This window comes from Rhinichthys klamathensis, unplaced genomic scaffold (genome assembly GCF_029890125.1).
Source record: "Rhinichthys klamathensis goyatoka isolate OS25496 unplaced genomic scaffold, OSU_Roscu_1.1 h1tg000600l_1, whole genome shotgun sequence".
NCBI lineage: Eukaryota > Metazoa > Chordata > Actinopteri > Cypriniformes > Leuciscidae > Rhinichthys > Rhinichthys klamathensis.
The window spans coordinates 363-22,636 of record NW_026607055.1 but is presented as its reverse complement, the minus strand read 5'-3'; the positions used below and the strand labels follow the sequence as shown (position 1 = coordinate 22,636).

General features: G+C 45.6%; 1 protein-coding gene across 1 annotated transcript in view; it reads right to left on the bottom strand.

Moving 5' to 3' along the window:
* lancl2 (LanC lantibiotic synthetase component C-like 2 (bacterial)) overlaps positions 1 to 20,901 on the bottom strand; it is a gene marked incomplete at its 5' end in the record, with an annotated part of 38,116 nt that extends 17,215 nt beyond the window's left edge. The window contains 2 exons of the mRNA XM_056240479.1: positions 13,068 to 13,250; positions 20,719 to 20,901. Coding sequence (XP_056096454.1) covers positions 13,068 to 13,250; positions 20,719 to 20,901 — 366 coding nt within the window. The remainder of the gene's footprint in view (positions 1 to 13,067; positions 13,251 to 20,718) is intronic.
* Between the last annotated feature and the right edge of the window lie 1,373 nt (positions 20,902 to 22,274).

Genomic DNA, 22,274 nt, shown 5'->3' with positions numbered 1-22,274 from the left:
ACACACAACACACAGAGTACAGCGTCACGCAGGTACTTCTCATCCCTGAACACCTGAGAAACACAACACACAGATTACAGCGTCACGCATGTACTTCTCATCCCTGAACACCTGAGAAACACAACACACAGATTACAGCGTCACGCAGGTACTTCTCATCCCTGAACACCTGAGAAACACAACACACAGATTACAGCGTCACGCAGGTACTTCTCATCCCTGAACACCTGAGACACACAACACACAGATTACAGCGTCACGCAGGTACTTCTCATCCCTGAACACCTGAGAAACACAACACACAGATTACAGCGTCACACAGGTACTTCTCATCTCTGAACACCTGAGAAACACAACACACAGATTACAGCGTCACGCAGGTACTTCTCATCCCTGAACACCTGAGAAACACAACACACAGATTACAGCGTCACACAGGTACTTCTCATCTCTGAACACCTGAGACACACAACACACAGAGTACAGCGTCACACAGGTACTTCTCATCCCTGAACACCTGAGACACACAACACACAGATTACAGCGTCACACAGGTACTTCTCGTCCCTGAACACCTGAGACACACAACACACAGATTACAGCGTCACACAGGTACTTCTCATCCCTGAACACCTGAGACACACAACACACAGATTACAGCGTCACACAGGTACTTCTCATCCCTGAACACCTGAGACACACAACACACAGATTACAGCGTCACACAGGTACTCCTCATCCCTCAACACCTGAGACACACAACACACAGATTACAGCGTCACACAGGTACTTCTCATCTCTGAACACCTGAGACACACAACACACAGATTACAGCATCACACAGGTACTCCTCATCTCTGAACACCTGAGACACACAACACACAGATTACAGCGTCACACAGGTACTTCTCATCTCTGAACACCTGAGACACACAACACACAGATTACAGCGTCACACAGGTACTCCTCATCTCTGAACACCTGAGACACACAACACACAGATTACAGCGTCACACAGGTACTTCTCATCCCTGAACACCTGAGACACACAACACACAGATTACAGCGTCACACAGGTACTCCTCATCTCTGAACACCTGAGACACACAACACACAGATTACAGCGTCACGCAGGTACTTCTCATCCCTGAACACCTGAGACACACAACACACAGAGTACAGTGTCACGCAGGTACTCCTCATCCCTGAACACCTGAGACACACAACACACAGATTACAGCGTCACACAGGTACTCCTCATCTCTGAACACCTGAGACACACAACACACAGATTACAGCGTCACACAGGTACTTCTCATCCCTGAACACCTGAGACACACAACACACAGATTACAGCGTCACACAGGTACTTCTCATCTCTGAACACCTGAGACACACAACACACAGATTACAGCGTCACACAGGTACTCCTCATCTCTGAACACCTGAGACACACAACACACAGATTACAGCGTCACACAGGTACTCCTCATCTCTGAACACCTGAGACACACAACACACAGATTACAGCGTCACACAGGTACTCCTCATCCCTGAACACCTGAGACACACAACACACAGATTACAGCGTCACACAGGTACTTCTCATCCCTGAACACCTGAGACACACAACACACAGATTACAGCGTCACACAGGTACTTCTCATCCCTGAACACCTGAGACACACAACACACAGATTACAGCGTCACACAGGTACTTCTCATCCCTGAACACCTGAGACACACAACACACAGATTACAGCGTCACGCAGGTACTTCTCATCCATGAACACCTGAGACACACAACACACAGATTACAGCGTCACACAGGTACTTCTCATCTCTGAACACCTGAGACACACAACACACAGATTACAGCATCACACAGGTACTTCTCATCCCTGAACACCTGAGACACACAACACACAGATTACAGCGTCACACAGGTACTTCTCATCCCTGAACACCTGAGACACACAACACACAGATTACAGCGTCACGCAGGTACTTCTCATCCATGAACACCTGAGACACACAACACACAGATTACAGCGTCACACAGGTACTCCTCATCCCTGAACACCTGAGACACACAACACACAGATTACAGCGTCACGCAGGTACTCCTCATCTCTGAACACCTGAGACACACAACACACAGATTACAGCGTCACACAGGTACTTCTCATCCCTGAACACCTGAGACACACAACACACAGATTACAGCATCACACAGGTACTTCTCATCCCTGAACACCTGAGACACACAACACACAGATTACAGCATCACACAGGTACTTCTCATCCATGAACACCTGAGACACACAACACACAGATTACAGCATCACACAGGTACTTCTCATCCCTGAACACCTGAGACACACAACACACAGATTACAGCGTCACACAGGTACTTCTCATCCCTGAACACCTGAGACACACAACACACAGATTACAGCGTCACGCAGGTACTTCTCATCCATGAACACCTGAGACACACAACACACAGATTACAGCGTCACACAGGTACTCCTCATCCCTGAACACCTGAGACACACAACACACAGATTACAGCGTCACGCAGGTACTCCTCATCCCTGAACACCTGAGACACACAACACACAGATTACAGCATCACGCAGGTACTCCTCATCTCTGAACACCTGAGACACACAACACACAGATTACAGCGTCACACAGGTACTTCTCATCCCTGAACACCTGAGACACACAACACACAGATTACAGCGTCACACAGGTACTTCTCATCCCTGAACACCTGAGACACACAACACACAGATTACAGCGTCACACAGGTACTCCTCATCTCTGAACACCTGAGACACACAACACACAGATTACAGCGTCACACAGGTACTCCTCATCTCTGAACACCTGAGACACACAACACACAGATTACAGCGTCACACAGGTACTCCTCATCCCTGAACACCTGAGACACACAACACACAGATTACAGCGTCACACAGGTACTTCTCATCCCTGAACACCTGAGACACACAACACACAGATTACAGCGTCACACAGGTACTTCTCATCCCTGAACACCTGAGACACACAACACACAGATTACAGCGTCACACAGGTACTTCTCATCCCTGAACACCTGAGACACACAACACACAGATTACAGCGTCACACAGGTACTTCTCATCCCTGAACACCTGAGACACACAACACACAGATTACAGCGTCACACAGGTACTCCTCATCTCTGAACACCTGAGACACACAACACACAGATTACAGCGTCACACAGGTACTCCTCATCTCTGAACACCTGAGACACACAACACACAGATTACAGCGTCACACAGGTACTCCTCATCCCTGAACACCTGAGACACACAACACACAGATTACAGCGTCACACAGGTACTTCTCATCCCTGAACACCTGAGACACACAACACACAGATTACAGCGTCACACAGGTACTCCTCATCTCTCAACACCTGAGACACACAACACACAGATTACAGCGTCACACAGGTACTTCTCATCTCTGAACACCTGAGACACACAACACACAGATTACAGCATCACACAGGTACTCCTCATCTCTGAACACCTGAGACACACAACACACAGATTACAGCGTCACACAGGTACTCCTCATCTCTGAACACCTGAGACACACAACACACAGATTACAGCGTCACACAGGTACTTCTCATCCCTGAACACCTGAGACACACAACACACAGATTACAGCGTCACACAGGTACTCCTCATCTCTGAACACCTGAGACACACAACACACAGATTACAGCGTCACGCAGGTACTTCTCATCTCTGAACACCTGAGACACACAACACACAGATTACAGCGTCACGCAGGTACTTCTCATCCCTGAACACCTGAGACACACAACACAGATTACAGCGTCACACAGGTACTTCTCATCCATGAACACCTGAGACACACAACACACAGATTACAGCGTCACACAGGTACTTCTCATCCATGAACACCTGAGACACACAACACACAGATTACAGCGTCACACAGGTACTTCTCATCCATGAACACCTGAGACACACAACACACAGATTACAGCGTCACACAGGTACTTTTCATCCATGAACACCTTAGACACACAACACACAGATTACAGCGTCACACAGGTACTTCTCATCCCTGAACACCTGAGACACACAACACACAGATTACAGCGTCACACAGGTACTTCTCATCCCTGAACACCTGAGACACACAACACACAGATTACAGCGTCACACAGGTACTCCTCATCCCTGAACACCTGAGACACACAACACACAGATTACAGCGTCACACAGGTACTCCTCATCCCTGAACACCTGAGACACACAACACACAGATTACAGCGTCACGCAGGTACTTCTCATCCCTGAACACCTGAGACACACAACACACAGATTACAGCGTCACGCAGGTACTTCTCATCCCTGAACACCTGAGACACACAACACACAGATTACAGCGTCACACAGGTACTTCTCATCCCTGAACACCTGAGACACACAACACACAGATTACAGCGTCACACAGGTACTTCTCATCTCTGAACACCTGAGACACACAACACACAGATTACAGCGTCACACAGGTACTTCTCATCCCTGAACACCTGAGACACACAACACACAGATTACAGCGTCACACAGGTACTTCTCATCTCTGAACACCTGAGACACACAACACACAGATTACAGCGTCACGCAGGTACTTCTCATCCCTGAACACCTGAGACACACAACACACAGATTACAGCGTCACGCAGGTACTTCTCATCCCTGAACACCTGAGACACACAACACACAGATTACAGCGTCACGCAGGTACTTCTCATCCCTGAACACCTGAGACACACAACACACAGATTACAGCGTCACACAGGTACTTCTCATCCCTGAACACCTGAGACACACAACACACAGATTACAGCGTCACACAGGTACTTCTCATCTCTGAACACCTGAGACACACAACACACAGATTACAGCGTCACACAGGTACTTCTCATCCCTGAACACCTGAGACACACAACACACAGAGTACAGCGTCACACAGGTACTTCTCATCTCTGAACACCTGAGACACACAACACACAGATTACAGCGTCACACAGGTACTTCTCATCCCTGAACACCTGAGACACACAACACACAGATTACAGCGTCACACAGGTACTTCTCATCTCTGAACACCTGAGACACACAACACACAGATTACAGCGTCACACAGGTACTTCTCATCCCTGAACACCTGAGACACACAACACACAGATTACAGCGTCACACAGGTACTCCTCATCTCTGAACACCTGAGACACACAACACACAGATTACAGCGTCACACAGGTACTTCTCATCTCTGAACACCTGAGACACACAACACACAGATTACAGCGTCACACAGGTACTCCTCATCTCTGAACACCTGAGACACACAACACACAGATTACAGCGTCACACAGGTACTCCTCATCCCTGAACACCTGAGACACACAACACACAGATTACAGCGTCACACAGGTACTTCTCATCCCTGAACACCTGAGACACACAACACACAGATTACAGCGTCACACAGGTACTTCTCATCCCTGAACACCTGAGACACACAACACACAGATTACAGCGTCACACAGGTACTTCTCATCCCTGAACACCTGAGACACACAACACACAGATTACAGCGTCACACAGGTACTCCTCATCTCTGAACACCTGAGACACACAACACACAGATTACAGCGTCACACAGGTACTCCTCATCTCTGAACACCTGAGACACACAACACACAGATTACAGCGTCACACAGGTACTCCTCATCCCTGAACACCTGAGACACACAACACACAGATTACAGCGTCACACAGGTACTTCTCATCCCTGAACACCTGAGACACACAACACACAGATTACAGCGTCACACAGGTACTCCTCATCTCTCAACACCTGAGACACACAACACACAGATTACAGCGTCACACAGGTACTTCTCATCTCTGAACACCTGAGACACACAACACACAGATTACAGCATCACACAGGTACTCCTCATCTCTGAACACCTGAGACACACAACACACAGATTACAGCGTCACACAGGTACTTCTCATCTCTGAACACCTGAGACACACAACACACAGATTACAGCGTCACACAGGTACTTCTCATCCCTGAACACCTGAGACACACAACACACAGATTACAGCGTCACACAGGTACTTCTCATCTCTGAACACCTGAGACACACAACACACAGATTACAGCGTCACGCAGGTACTTCTCATCCCTGAACACCTGAGACACACAACACACAGATTACAGCGTCACGCAGGTACTTCTCATCCCTGAACACCTGAGACACACAACACACAGATTACAGCGTCACGCAGGTACTTCTCATCCCTGAACACCTGAGACACACAACACACAGATTACAGCGTCACACAGGTACTTCTCATCCCTGAACACCTGAGACACACAACACACAGATTACAGCGTCACACAGGTACTTCTCATCTCTGAACACCTGAGACACACAACACACAGATTACAGCGTCACACAGGTACTTCTCATCCCTGAACACCTGAGACACACAACACACAGAGTACAGCGTCACACAGGTACTTCTCATCTCTGAACACCTGAGACACACAACACACAGATTACAGCGTCACACAGGTACTTCTCATCCCTGAACACCTGAGACACACAACACACAGATTACAGCGTCACACAGGTACTTCTCATCTCTGAACACCTGAGACACACAACACACAGATTACAGCGTCACACAGGTACTTCTCATCCCTGAACACCTGAGACACACAACACACAGATTACAGCGTCACACAGGTACTCCTCATCTCTGAACACCTGAGACACACAACACACAGATTACAGCGTCACACAGGTACTTCTCATCTCTGAACACCTGAGACACACAACACACAGATTACAGCGTCACACAGGTACTCCTCATCTCTGAACACCTGAGACACACAACACACAGATTACAGCGTCACACAGGTACTCCTCATCCCTGAACACCTGAGACACACAACACACAGATTACAGCGTCACACAGGTACTTCTCATCCCTGAACACCTGAGACACACAACACACAGATTACAGCGTCACACAGGTACTTCTCATCCCTGAACACCTGAGACACACAACACACAGATTACAGCGTCACACAGGTACTTCTCATCCCTGAACACCTGAGACACACAACACACAGATTACAGCGTCACACAGGTACTCCTCATCTCTGAACACCTGAGACACACAACACACAGATTACAGCGTCACACAGGTACTCCTCATCTCTGAACACCTGAGACACACAACACACAGATTACAGCGTCACACAGGTACTCCTCATCCCTGAACACCTGAGACACACAACACACAGATTACAGCGTCACACAGGTACTTCTCATCCCTGAACACCTGAGACACACAACACACAGATTACAGCGTCACACAGGTACTCCTCATCTCTCAACACCTGAGACACACAACACACAGATTACAGCGTCACACAGGTACTTCTCATCTCTGAACACCTGAGACACACAACACACAGATTACAGCATCACACAGGTACTCCTCATCTCTGAACACCTGAGACACACAACACACAGATTACAGCGTCACACAGGTACTCCTCATCTCTGAACACCTGAGACACACAACACACAGATTACAGCGTCACACAGGTACTTCTCATCCCTGAACACCTGAGACACACAACACACAGATTACAGCGTCACACAGGTACTCCTCATCTCTGAACACCTGAGACACACAACACACAGATTACAGCGTCACGCAGGTACTTCTCATCTCTGAACACCTGAGACACACAACACACAGATTACAGCGTCACGCAGGTACTTCTCATCCCTGAACACCTGAGACACACAACACAGATTACAGCGTCACACAGGTACTTCTCATCCATGAACACCTGAGACACACAACACACAGATTACAGCGTCACACAGGTACTTCTCATCCATGAACACCTGAGACACACAACACACAGATTACAGCGTCACACAGGTACTTTTCATCCATGAACACCTTAGACACACAACACACAGATTACAGCGTCACACAGGTACTTCTCATCCCTGAACACCTGAGACACACAACACACAGATTACAGCGTCACACAGGTACTTCTCATCCCTGAACACCTGAGACACACAACACACAGATTACAGCGTCACACAGGTACTCCTCATCCCTGAACACCTGAGACACACAACACACAGATTACAGCGTCACACAGGTACTCCTCATCCCTGAACACCTGAGACACACAACACACAGATTACAGCGTCACGCAGGTACTTCTCATCCCTGAACACCTGAGACACACAACACACAGATTACAGCGTCACGCAGGTACTTCTCATCCCTGAACACCTGAGACACACAACACACAGATTACAGCGTCACACAGGTACTTCTCATCCCTGAACACCTGAGACACACAACACACAGATTACAGCGTCACACAGGTACTTCTCATCTCTGAACACCTGAGACACACAACACACAGATTACAGCGTCACACAGGTACTTCTCATCCCTGAACACCTGAGACACACAACACACAGATTACAGCGTCACACAGGTACTTCTCATCTCTGAACACCTGAGACACACAACACACAGATTACAGCGTCACGCAGGTACTTCTCATCCCTGAACACCTGAGACACACAACACACAGATTACAGCGTCACGCAGGTACTTCTCATCCCTGAACACCTGAGACACACAACACACAGATTACAGCGTCACGCAGGTACTTCTCATCCCTGAACACCTGAGACACACAACACACAGATTACAGCGTCACACAGGTACTTCTCATCCCTGAACACCTGAGACACACAACACACAGATTACAGCGTCACACAGGTACTTCTCATCTCTGAACACCTGAGACACACAACACACAGATTACAGCGTCACACAGGTACTTCTCATCCCTGAACACCTGAGACACACAACACACAGAGTACAGCGTCACACAGGTACTTCTCATCTCTGAACACCTGAGACACACAACACACAGATTACAGCGTCACACAGGTACTTCTCATCCCTGAACACCTGAGACACACAACACACAGATTACAGCGTCACACAGGTACTTCTCATCTCTGAACACCTGAGACACACAACACACAGATTACAGCGTCACACAGGTACTTCTCATCCCTGAACACCTGAGACACACAACACACAGATTACAGCGTCACACAGGTACTCCTCATCTCTGAACACCTGAGACACACAACACACAGATTACAGCGTCACACAGGTACTTCTCATCCCTGAACACCTGAGACACACAACACACAGATTACAGCGTCACACAGGTACTTCTCATCCCTGAACACCTGAGACACACAACACACAGATTACAGCGTCACACAGGTACTTCTCATCCCTGAACACCTGAGACACACAACACACAGATTACAGCGTCACACAGGTACTCCTCATCCCTGAACACCTGAGACACACAACACACAGATTACAGCGTCACACAGGTACTTCTCATCCCTGAACACCTGAGACACACAACACACAGATTACAGCGTCACACAGGTACTTCTCATCTCTGAACACCTGAGACACACAACACACAGATTACAGCGTCACACAGGTACTTCTCATCCCTGAACACCTGAGACACACAACACACAGATTACAGCGTCACACAGGTACTCCTCATCCCTGAACACCTGAGACACACAACACACAGATTACAGCGTCACACAGGTACTCCTCATCTCTGAACACCTGAGACACACAACACACAGATTACAGCGTCACACAGGTACTCCTCATCCCTGAACACCTGAGACACACAACACACAGATTACAGCGTCACACAGGTACTCCTCATCCCTGAACACCTGAGACACACAACACACAGATTACAGCGTCACACAGGTACTCCTCATCCCTGAACACCTGAGACACACAGCACACAGATTACAGCGTCACACAGGTACTTCTCATCCCTGAACACCTGAGACACACAACACACAGATTACAGCGTCACACAGGTACTCCTCATCCCTGAACACCTGAGACACACAACACACAGATTACAGCGTCACACAGGTACTTCTCATCTCTCAACACCTGAGACACACAACACACAGATTACAGCGTCACACAGGTACTTCTCATCCCTGAACACCTGAGACACACAACACACAGATTACAGCGTCACACAGGTACTCCTCATCCCTGAACACCTGAGACACACAACACACAGATTACAGCGTCACACAGGTACTTCTCATCCATGAACACCTGAGACACACAACACACAGATTACAGCGTCACACAGGTACTTTTCATCCATGAACACCTGAGACACACAACACACAGATTACAGCGTCACACAGGTACTTCTCATCCCTGAACACCTGAGACACACAACACACAGATTACAGCGTCACACAGGAACTTCTCATCCCTGAACACCTGAGACACACAACACACAGATTACAGCGTCACACAGGTACTCCTCATCCCTGAACACCTGAGACACACAACACACAGATTACAGCGTCACACAGGTACTCCTCATCCCTGAACACCTGAGACACACAACACACAGATTACAGCGTCACGCAGGTACTTCTCATCCCTGAACACCTGAGACACACAACACACAGATTACAGCGTCACACAGGTACTCCTCATCCCTGAACACCTGAGACACACAACACACAGATTACAGCGTCACGCAGGTACTTCTCATCCCTGAACACCTGAGACACACAACACACAGATTACAGCGTCACGCAGGTACTTCTCATCCCTGAACACCTGAGACACACAACACACAGATTACAGCGTCACGCAGGTACTCCTCATCTCTGAACACCTGAGACACACAACACACAGATTACAGCGTCACACAGGTACTTCTCATCCCTGAACACCTGAGACACACAACACACAGATTACAGCGTCACACAGGTACTCCTCATCCCTGAACACCTGAGACACACAACACACAGATTACAGCGTCACACAGGTACTTCTCATCCCTGAACACCTGAGACACACAACACACAGATTACAGCGTCACACAGGTACTTCTCATCCCTGAACACCTGAGACACACAACACACAGATTACAGCGTCACACAGGTACTCCTCATCTCTGAACACCTGAGACACACAACACACAGATTACAGCGTCACACAGGTACTTCTCATCTCTGAACACCTGAGACACACAACACACAGATTACAGCGTCACACAGGTACTTCTCATCCCTGAACACCTGAGACACACAACACACAGATTACAGCGTCACACAGGTACTTCTCATCCCTGAACACCTGAGACACACAACACACAGATTACAGCGTCACACAGGTACTTCTCATCTCTGAACACCTGAGACACACAACACACAGATTACAGCGTCACACAGGTACTTCTCATCCCTGAACACCTGAGACACACAACACACAGATTACAGCATCACGCAGGTACTCCTCATCTCTGAACACCTGAGACACACAACACACAGATTACAGCGTCACACAGGTACTTCTCATCCCTGAACACCTGAGACACACAACACACAGATTACAGCGTCACACAGGTACTTCTCCTCCCTGAACACATGAGACACACAACACACAGATTACAGCGTCACACAGGAACTTCTCATCTCTGAACACCTGAGACACACAACACACAGATTACAGCGTCACACAGGTACTTCTCATCTCTGAACACCTGAGACACACAACACACAGATTACAGCGTCACACAGGTACTTCTCCTCCCTGAACACCTGAGACACACAACACACAGATTACAGCGTCACGCAGGTACTTCTCATCCCTGAACACCTGAGACACACAACACACAGATTACAGCGTCACACAGGTACTCCTCATCTCTGAACACCTGAGACACACAACACACAGATTACAGCGTCACACAGGTACTTCTCATCTCTGAACACCTGAGACACACAACACACAGATTACAGCGTCACACAGGTACTTCTCATCCCTGAACACCTGAGACACACAACACACAGATTACAGCGTCACACAGGTACTTCTCATCCCTGAACACCTGAGACACACAACACACAGATTACAGCGTCACACAGGTACTTCTCATCTCTGAACACCTGAGACACACAACACACAGATTACAGCGTCACACAGGTACTCCTCATCTCTGAACACCTGAGACACACAACACACAGATTACAGCGTCACACAGGTACTCCTCATCTCTGAACACCTGAGACACACAACACACAGATTACAGCGTCACACAGGTACTTCTCCTCCCTGAACACATGAGACACACAACACACAGATTACAGCGTCACGCAGAGATAAACAGCGAGAGAGAGATAAAGACACAGAGAGAGAGAGAGAGAGAGAGAGAGAGAGAGGGAGGGAGGAAAAAATATCAACTCATTAAAACTATAGTGATATTTAACACTCTTATAAACAACAGTTTTCAGATTTTAATTGACACTATACTATTTAATTATGCAACTAAACTTTTAGTACTTTTAAAACTTTGAATACATTAAATGGTAATTGTATAACATGCCTTAAATATCACAATAAAGCCAATTTCACTGATAAAATAAAAAATAAGGCTTTTATGCTTCAAAAAAAAAGTGGCCACTAGATGTCACTGTCGGCTGCTGTATTCTGGGGGAGAGAAAAAACTGTAAAGAACTAAAGAAATAAACTCAATGACTTTTAAAACTAAAACAGAAGAAACATGAGGCGGACGGCATGACAGACGGATGCCACTGATGTCATATCATACAGTACCGTAACATGATAACATATTTATGAAACATAAAGCCCAGAGAGAGCATGTATAGAGATATAAGATCAACTCTTGCTGTAATTATATATTTATATTGGAAGAATGATTGCAAACGGAGTATGTTCATATCTTGTCATGTGTCTTGAGCTGGCGAGTGTGTGTTAGAGACTCACTTTATGAGCCATGATGAGCATGTGCAGGACTCCAGGCGCCCCGTGACACCAGTGCACCAGTCTGTCGCTCTCGTTGCTGAGGGATGATGGGTAATTGCCGGACCGGAACCGCTTGTGCCGCAGGTAATCCACACTGGGCCGAACCAGCTCGTTCAGAACCTCCTGGCTCACTTTAGCACTCGGCTGCGAGGAGAGAGGCGGCGTGATTAACCCTTCAGTTTTAATGAACCGCACACACTAATGAGCCCTCCTGGCAGAAACACCAGCGTCTCTCAGAGCTCGTGCCTAGACAATACAACACTTTTGATGTATGTATATGTACATGATGATTCACTGTAAAAATTAGCAATGCTTTGGCTATACATCGAAACAATTGTCATGCCAATAAAGCACATTTTTAATTGAATTGACTGATATTACTGCACATTCGTTGAGGCGGCTTGTTTCGTTTCAGCAAATTAAACAAACCAGACAAATCGTCATTATCATCATCATCACGCCTACATGAATATCTGCATCCTTTAGTTGGAGAGCAGCAACGCTGGATCGTTGTGGTGCTGCGTCGCCATGACGACACTCATGTTACCGTGCCGACCGCAAGCCAATCAGCTCGCAGGAGCCATCTCTAAACACACACTTCTGACACTGGGACTGGAGAAGAGCTCCTTAATAGCCTTCATGATGCTGTTATATCATTTGTGACCTGCTAACCAGCTGCTCAGACACACACCAGACCGGCTCAGCTACTGATGTCATCACCACCAGTCATGCTTTAGAATGATGTCATACACTCACCGGCCACTTTATTAGGTACACCTGTCCAACTGCTCGTTAACACTTAATTTCTAAGCAGCCAATCACATGGCGGCAACTCAGTGCATTTAGGCATGTAGACATGGTCAAGACAATCTCCTGCAGTTCAAACCGAGCATCAGTATGGGGAAGAAAGTTGATTTGAGTGACTTTGAACGTGGCATGATTGTTGGTGCCAGAAGGGCTGGTCTGAGTATTTCAGAAACTGCTAAACTACTGGGATTTTCACGCACAACCATCTCTAGGGTTTACAGAGAATGGTCCGAAAAAGAAAAAACATCCAGTGAGCGGCAGTTCTGTGGGCGGAAATGCCTTGTTGATGCCAGAGGTCAGAGGAGAATGGCCAGACTGGTTCGAGCTGATAGAAGGGCAACAGTGACTGAAATAACCACTCGTTACAACCGAGGTATGCAGCAAAGCATTTGTGAAGCCACAACACGCACAACCTTGAGGCGGATGGGCTACAACAGCAGAAGACTCCACCGGGTACCACTCATCTCCACTACAAATAGGAAAAAGAGGCTACAATTTGCAAGAGCTCACCAAAATTGAACAGTTGAAGACTGGAAAAATGTTGCCTGGTCTGATGAGTCTCGATTTCTGTTGAGACATTCAGATGGTAGAGTCAGAATTTGGCGTAAACAGAATGAGAACATGGAACCATCATGCCTTGTTACCACTGTGCAGGCTGGTGGTGGTGGTGTAATGGTGTGGGGGATGTTTTCCTGGCACACTTTAGGCCCCTTAGTGCCAATTGGGCATCGTTTAAATGCCACGGCCTACCTGAGCATTGTTTCTGACCATGTCCATCCCTTTATGGCCACCATGTACCCATCCTCTGATGGCTACTTCCACCATGTCACAAAGCTCTAATCATTTCAAATTGGTTTCTTGAACATGACAATGAGTTCACTGTACTAAAATGGCCTCCACAGTCACCAGATCTCAACCCAATAGAGCATCTTTGGGATGTGGTGGAACGGGAGATTCGCATCATGGATGTGCAGCCGACAAATCTGCGGCAACTGTGTGATGCCATCATGTCAATATGGACCAAACTCCCTGAGGAATGCTTCCAGCACCTTGTTGAATCTATGCCACGAAGAATTGAGGCAGTTCTGAAGGCAAAAGGGGGTCCAACCCGTTACTAGCATGGGGTACCTAATAAAGTGGCCGGTGAGTGTATATCATCATCATCATCAAACGAGATCGAAGGAGGAACTGGTGTGACGTCATTAAGAACGAAATCAGTTCGTTTGGAGGTCATTTCTGGAGTTTGAAACAGTTTGTCAAAGTGATCTTTCAGGAAAAGTTTGCTCCGGCTGATAAGCGCCTCTGAGCTCCCATTGGTCCGTGTGGTGATGATGTAATAGGTGGGTGTGGCTCTGAGGCTCCGCCTTCTCTGAGGTGTTAATCTGTGCAGTCGGTCGCGAGTAAGAACATGAACACACTGAGAGAAACTGAAGCTGAAAGAGACTCTGACACTGTTGTCATGTTTGATTCAGTAAAACTGCTGTTTAAAAGCATCTGTTGCATAAAGTGCTGTATAAATCACATTAAATCACATTAAAGGATTAGTTCACTTTTAAAAAAACTTTTGCTGATAATTTACTCACCCCCATGTCATCCAAGATGTCCATGTCTTTCTTTCTTCAGTCGAAAAGAAATTAAGGTTTTTGATGAAAACATTCCAGGATTTTTCTCCATATAATGCACTTTTGCTGGGCACCAAACGGTCCAAACGGTCCAAACTCGTTCATCAAAATGAACAAATCTTTTTACGAGTCAATTTGTTCATTTCGGTCGTTAAATGAATCAAATGACTCGTAAAAAGATTTGTTCATTTTGATGAACGAGTTCGAACAGGAGAGTCACACAGAACAGAGCGACGCGAGCATGTGAGCTTATAAAACCTAAACTTTTTTTTTTTTTTTAAATGAGCGATCGTTTCGCTTGAGAAGACCCTTATTCATCGTCTGGAATCGTTTAAAGCCCTTTGAACAGTTTGCACTGAAACTGTCTTTTAGACCTTGGACCGTTTGGTGCCCAGCAAAAGCGCATTATATGGAGAAAAATCCTGGAATGTTTTCATCAAAAACCTTAATTTCTTTTCGACTGAAGAAAGAAAGACATGGACATCTTGGATGACAGCAAAAGTTTATTTTAAAGTGAAGTAATCCTTTAAAGCTGTATAAATAAACCTGACTGAAGATCTGAATCTCAGAGCTGATCAAACATCCACATCTCGAAGGCCTTGTCCACACTAATACGTCTTCGTTTGAAAACGCTCTCTAAAGTTGATTAACTTGTAAACGCTGTTTCCGTGTTGTAGTGTGGACCAGGGGCGTCACTAGGATTTTCATTTTAGGGGGGCTAAGCCCCCAATATGATTTAAAAATATATATATAAAAAAGTAACACTTTAGTTTAGGATCTAAAGATCACTATTTTGTGCTACGAATTTGTGTAGCCTAATCGCACATTTTTAGGGGGGCTAGGCAGAAGTTTAGGGGGGCTGAAGCCCCCCTAAAAAGGGCCTAGTGACGCCCCTGGTGTGGACCGTCAAACCTGAGGGATTTAAAAACGGTGGCGTAAGTTTAGTCATGTGACGCATGTTGTACCGATAGATATTCATGTTTATAGCGGTATGTGCCTGTTATGTGCCGTTCACTTGCACACTGTTGCTAATATGTTACTTCACACACTCTTCATATCACAGTCCTGCAAACATGACAGAACATTTACTCATATTTGCTGCGGTGAAACATGAGCAGTTTTAGCGTTTTAGACCAAACATATCATGAGTGACTGAGACCGACCTGGACGATCAGTGGATGAAGAGATATTTAGCTAAATAAAATCGCTGCAAACAACAGCTGCGTTTCCCCCCGAACTGAAGAACTCATAGTGAGTATATCAGGACCTTTAGCATCAGTCACAGCTATGACTTCATATGACTGAAACGCTCCTTCCTCCAGTGAAGATTCCCGAACAGAAGACAGAGGAATACGAGATGCTTCACTGAAATACAGAACAAAAAAGAATATTCTCTCACGGCACCAAAACAAACCTTCTCCTCAGAAAGTGCTCCATTATTCATGAATATAGAGTATATAGAGTATCGAGGCGTGTGTTTAACACCAGAGCTGGTATCGCTGTTAGCACTGCTTCTATTGCCTCAGATTACATCACAATCCTCCAGGGTTGGACTCTGAACATCTGTCAGTCACCAACCACAGCGCTACGTCTCTGTTAGCGCTGTCAGCGGCTCATTTACTAGCGCTGCATCCGCTCTCACACGCGCCTTTATTACAGGGGATGAAAAATGAGGCATTTGAGTGCCTCTCGCCTCCGCTTTTCCCTGTAAAGCATGGAGACGGCCCATAAAGGCGTGGGTTACAGAGGAGCGACTGCATATGCGGCTCAGGGGACACGGCGATGGAGGAAGAACAGATGTGAGCTAATGCTACCAGACATGATGGTGCATCTTGGGATGCTTTATGAAGGAGTGTAAACAGATTTCACATGTAGCATTCAGTCAAGTGTGTCCAAACATCTCAGCAATGGCTTAAAGGAGGTGTTTTCAGTCAAAGAAACCATAATTTGCACCAAACTTTGTAAATTTGACAGATTTAATGCAAGAACAAATAAAATCTTTCTTGACGCAGACGGTTCAACTATTTCAAGGAAATGAATCAGATTAAAGATGCACCAATATTAAAATCAACATCAAAAAGCTGATGATTATTTTTATGCTATAGTCAATAACACTGATATTAAAATTTTGAATTCTATACTGTTTTGCCTAAATCAATTTAAAATAAAACACTAATAGCTAAAATTAATTCCTTTAAATGATTCAACTGAATTTAGGCTTTGCAGTATGAGAAAAGTATTTTTCTAAAGATTCCAAGTGTTATTAAATTATTAGTGTTTTTAAAGATTAACTAAACGAATTAAGTGAGTGCTAGATGATTGCAATAGATGATAGTGGAAATGAGCATACTTTATTAAACATACAAATTAACTGACTAATATTGAGTTAATAGCGACAAATACAAAAAAATAATTTAGTTAGTTTAATTTAGCTCTAATTTGGTGCAATATTGAGGTTATACGTCATGAACTGACTTAAAGCGGTCCTATTGTGCTTTTCCACTTCTCTAACTTTAGTTAGTCCCAAACGTGGGTTCGTGGAAAAACGCCCATATAAATAAACTGCCATTGGTCGCACTATGGGCCGGAGGGATCGTAGGGTGAATTTGGATGACAATTGCCCACAGACTTGTAGAGGAGTGGGCCTTTATTAATAACCCCCCTATTCACGGAACCTTACCTACTTGCCACGGAACAGGTGGTTTTCGGACACCTCTAGTGGGCGACAGAGAGCATATTGCCCCATGACAAACCCCCCCCCCCCCCCCCAACCATCCCACTAACCCACTATTTGTCCAATAACCCACTGTATTGGGCAAATACCCCCCCACCCCATCCCACGGACCCACTATTTGTCCAATAACCCACTATATGGCGCAAACTTCCCGTTGACCCCCCCCCACCCACCCCCCGCCGCCCCATCCCACGAACCCACTTTTTGTCCAATAACCCACTATATGGCGCAAACTTCCCGTTGACCCCCCCCCCACCCACTCCCAGGCCACGCCCCCGTCCCACGAACCCACTATTTGTCCAATAACCCACTATATTTACCAAAAGTGCCAAACGGGGACGCAGGGTCGTGGGACATTGAGATTTGAGATTCTGGCCCTCCAGGGGCCGCTGACGCGGGGCCCGAAGCGCGGATCTCTAGGGCCTTTAGAAAAATTTGACATTGCTCTAGCGCCCCCTGCTTTTGGTATGTCGGTCAGGGAGGGCCAAGGGGTCAGCGTGCCGAATTTGGGGCCCCTGGGACGTTTCTGTAAAAATCCCACTCGCCCATTAAATGAATGTATTTTGCCACAGTGGTTTCGCGGACGCCGCTTCGAAAGGGCCGACGGACTGGGGGGCGCCGTTTTCCGACTCGTCACGGCCCCCTGGTGCGAGCGGAGAAGTTAGTAGAAGTTAGAGTTAGTGTGTAATGTTGCCGTTTCCGCATAAACAACATCTGCAACATTACAAAGGGAGAGATTTTATTTAACATAATCCCCTTTTCAAGAACTACATGAACCTAAGCCTGATGAACTTAGAGTGGTTGAAACACTGTTCCTGAACATTACAAGCTCTCGCTTTTGTAAGACGGTTCACCGCTACTTGGGAAAATTAACCATGGTTTTGTGACCGATTACCGTTTGTATTACCAGTTTTCCGACAAATATTAATTAAATGGTGGATTACATCGTATCTGAAATGTATTAAAAACATTCCACTCTGAAACGTCCTGTGAAATCTGAGCTCGCCTAGTCTGTGCTTGAAATCCGTTCTGCACGATCCTCTTGTTCGTTAACATCGTCAGGGTCTGAATCGAGCTCGAACTGCTTTGAAATGTCCGCCATCCTTATTCATATTTACACTAGAGAAGAACTCACGGTCACGGTAGTTGACTGGTACTCCAGTCTTCAGTGTCACATGATCCTTCAGAAATCACTCTAATATGATGATCTGATGATCTGATGCTCAAGAAACATTTATGATTATTATCAGTTTCAAATTTTGTGGAAACCATCTTTTTTTCAGGATTCTTTGATGAATAGAAAGTTCAAAAGAACAGCATTTATTTAAAACCGAATCGTTGTAACATTATAAATGTCTTTACTGTCACTATTGATCATTTAATGCATCCTTAATGAATTCAAGTATTTATTTTTTAAATCGTCCCTACTGAAAGCTTTTTAAACATGACTCTTTGTTTGGGGTTTAATTTTATTACAGGCTTGCTTCTTTAAACGCTAATGTGATTTAGATTTCCCTAAAGCAGTTTAATATTAAAATTGAATAAACTCCATCACGCGGTGTTGTTCGCCTCCGAGGGCAGAAGTGCCGACTCTGCAGTGAAAGTCTTCACTGATGCATTCGTGATCCGGTTACTGCCGAATCTGGGCTCAGTCCGGGCTCCTCGTCACTGACTGGGTTTACAGATCAACATCTTAAAGTTGCAGTACCGCTAATCAATCTCAGCACTGACCGCTGTTCCCTTCCGCTAGCAGGAGAGTCTACGAGTAGGCAGATATTTTACACAGACTGCAGTCGGTTATGCTTAAATAGATGATTTATCATTGCATTATTTGAAGATTTGTTGTATGTGAGGTAGCTGAGAAAATCTGCACTGTAATCTACAGCTGCACATCAGCTATTTTAATACATTAATGGAACAACGTGTTCAGACAAAAAGCCAACATTAGCATGTTCTCTGGAAAGGTCAGATGGCTTGAGAAGGTCAAATCCTGAGAGAAGGATTCCTCATTATAATAATTAATGCACATAATAAAGGGGCGGGGCCTGGGTGAGTTAGTTAGTAGTGTGTTAAACTGGCGGTTATGGAAAGGGGCGGGACATTTCCCAAACACACTTGAAGCGCTCGACCAATCACAACACACTGCTCCAGCCGACCAATCAGAGCACAGTGTGCTTTTCAGAAGGAGGGGCTTCATAGAGGCAGGAAGTAAACAGAGCGTTACTGACAGACTGGGAAGAGAGGAGCCGCAACAATGGAGAATATGAGGAGAATAATCAACATTCAAGCAGGAAAACCTGTTCTAGTAGAGCCTGAAACTACATCAAGAGTTTCAACACACACACACACACACAAACACACACACACACACACACACACACACACACACACACACACACACACACACACACACACACACACACACACACACACACACACACACTCTCACCTGCATGAGCATGTAGTAAATGCCTGCCAGACCGTGAGCGGCTCCTACGTACTGCTTCTTGTGCCACTCGTACAGCAGCGGACATCGCTCGCTCTTCTTCTCCTCTTTAGACAAGTTCTTCCCAGACTCCAGAATAGCCGTCACCACCTGGGGGCAACAGAGAGCACAGGGGATGATGATAGTCTAGTTGCGGATCAAAGTATCGGTCACTTTTCAGCAGAATTATTCACAGCGGTTCAGCAAAGGTAAAAGAAGGGATTAAAACTGCTAGTGTTGCGGAGCGGGTGTGTTACGGATACATGGTGTACATTTTTTAGCAATCAAAAAGTGTGTCCAATTAATTGAAATAATGTATTATGAATCATTAAACTTATACAACATTTAAAAAAAAAAATATGAAAAAAAATGTGTTTTTTCTGGTAATAAAATGAAGACATAAAACACAAATTTTTATCATTTATCATCAATTTTAATCATATGAAATTAAATAAACTTTTTGTCAAATAACGTGCTGCACAATGAGCTTTACTGTTCAAATTAAAACATGGATTATTCCTTAAATTCAGTTTTGATGATACTTTATTTGGATTAGTGTTAGTATTATTACATTGGGACATATCTAAATTCTACTGTACAACGGTAATATATTTCTGTCAAGTTAAACCGAACTTTTATTTTGACGGGTTGCCGTGAAGACCTTTTGAGTTTGTGTGTTTGTCATAATGATAGTTTTTCTCAAATGAAGCGTGAAATGATCACGAAGTGACTTTCGGAGTGGATCTAGAGCCTGGAGAGGAAGTTCATGCATTTGTGTCTTCATATAGGCAAAAATACAGCGCAAGCGTCACACGTGCTTCAGTGTGTGTGTGTGTGTGTGTGTGTGTTAAATGAAACTGCGCGTCGGCTGCACCATTCATTCACACAGAACAAGCAGGATTCGTATTTAAATCGTCTTTCTGGTTTAATATCCACACACACTTGTCTACATCGCGATTTGATTTCAAGTGTACTGAACTGCTTTTCTATTTATTCCTCAAAAGATTTACAAATTCCGCGTAAATTCCTTTTTTATGACTGGATTTCGTCAGCATTTTAGGGGGGCGGGGGGTCGTTTTGGGGGGGGCGCCCCCCTAAAACAATGGTAGGAGAAACACTCATTAGGGCTATAAAAGGTCTATCGTTGTGGTGAAAACAATGAGCTGCTGAATGGAGAAGAGCTGTGCATGGATTCTTCAGTTCTCCTTTCGTGTTTAACAGACTAAACTAAAAACACTGGTTTGGAACGACATGAGGGCGAGTAGATAATGAGATACACTTTTGGGTGAACTATTACTTTAAAACTGAAGAACACACAGTAAGTGACTGTATCTGTAATAATATAACATGTGGCTCATCATAAAGCAGAAGATGACTAGGAAGTGATAGATTGTGAGAGTGAAGAGACTGCAATAGAGAGGATAAATGAAAGCGGTTACAGGTATTAAAATAAACCTGATTCGAGGTTAATGACGCGGAGGCTGTTTCGGGCAATGGAGCAGAACACTGGCCAATGAGTA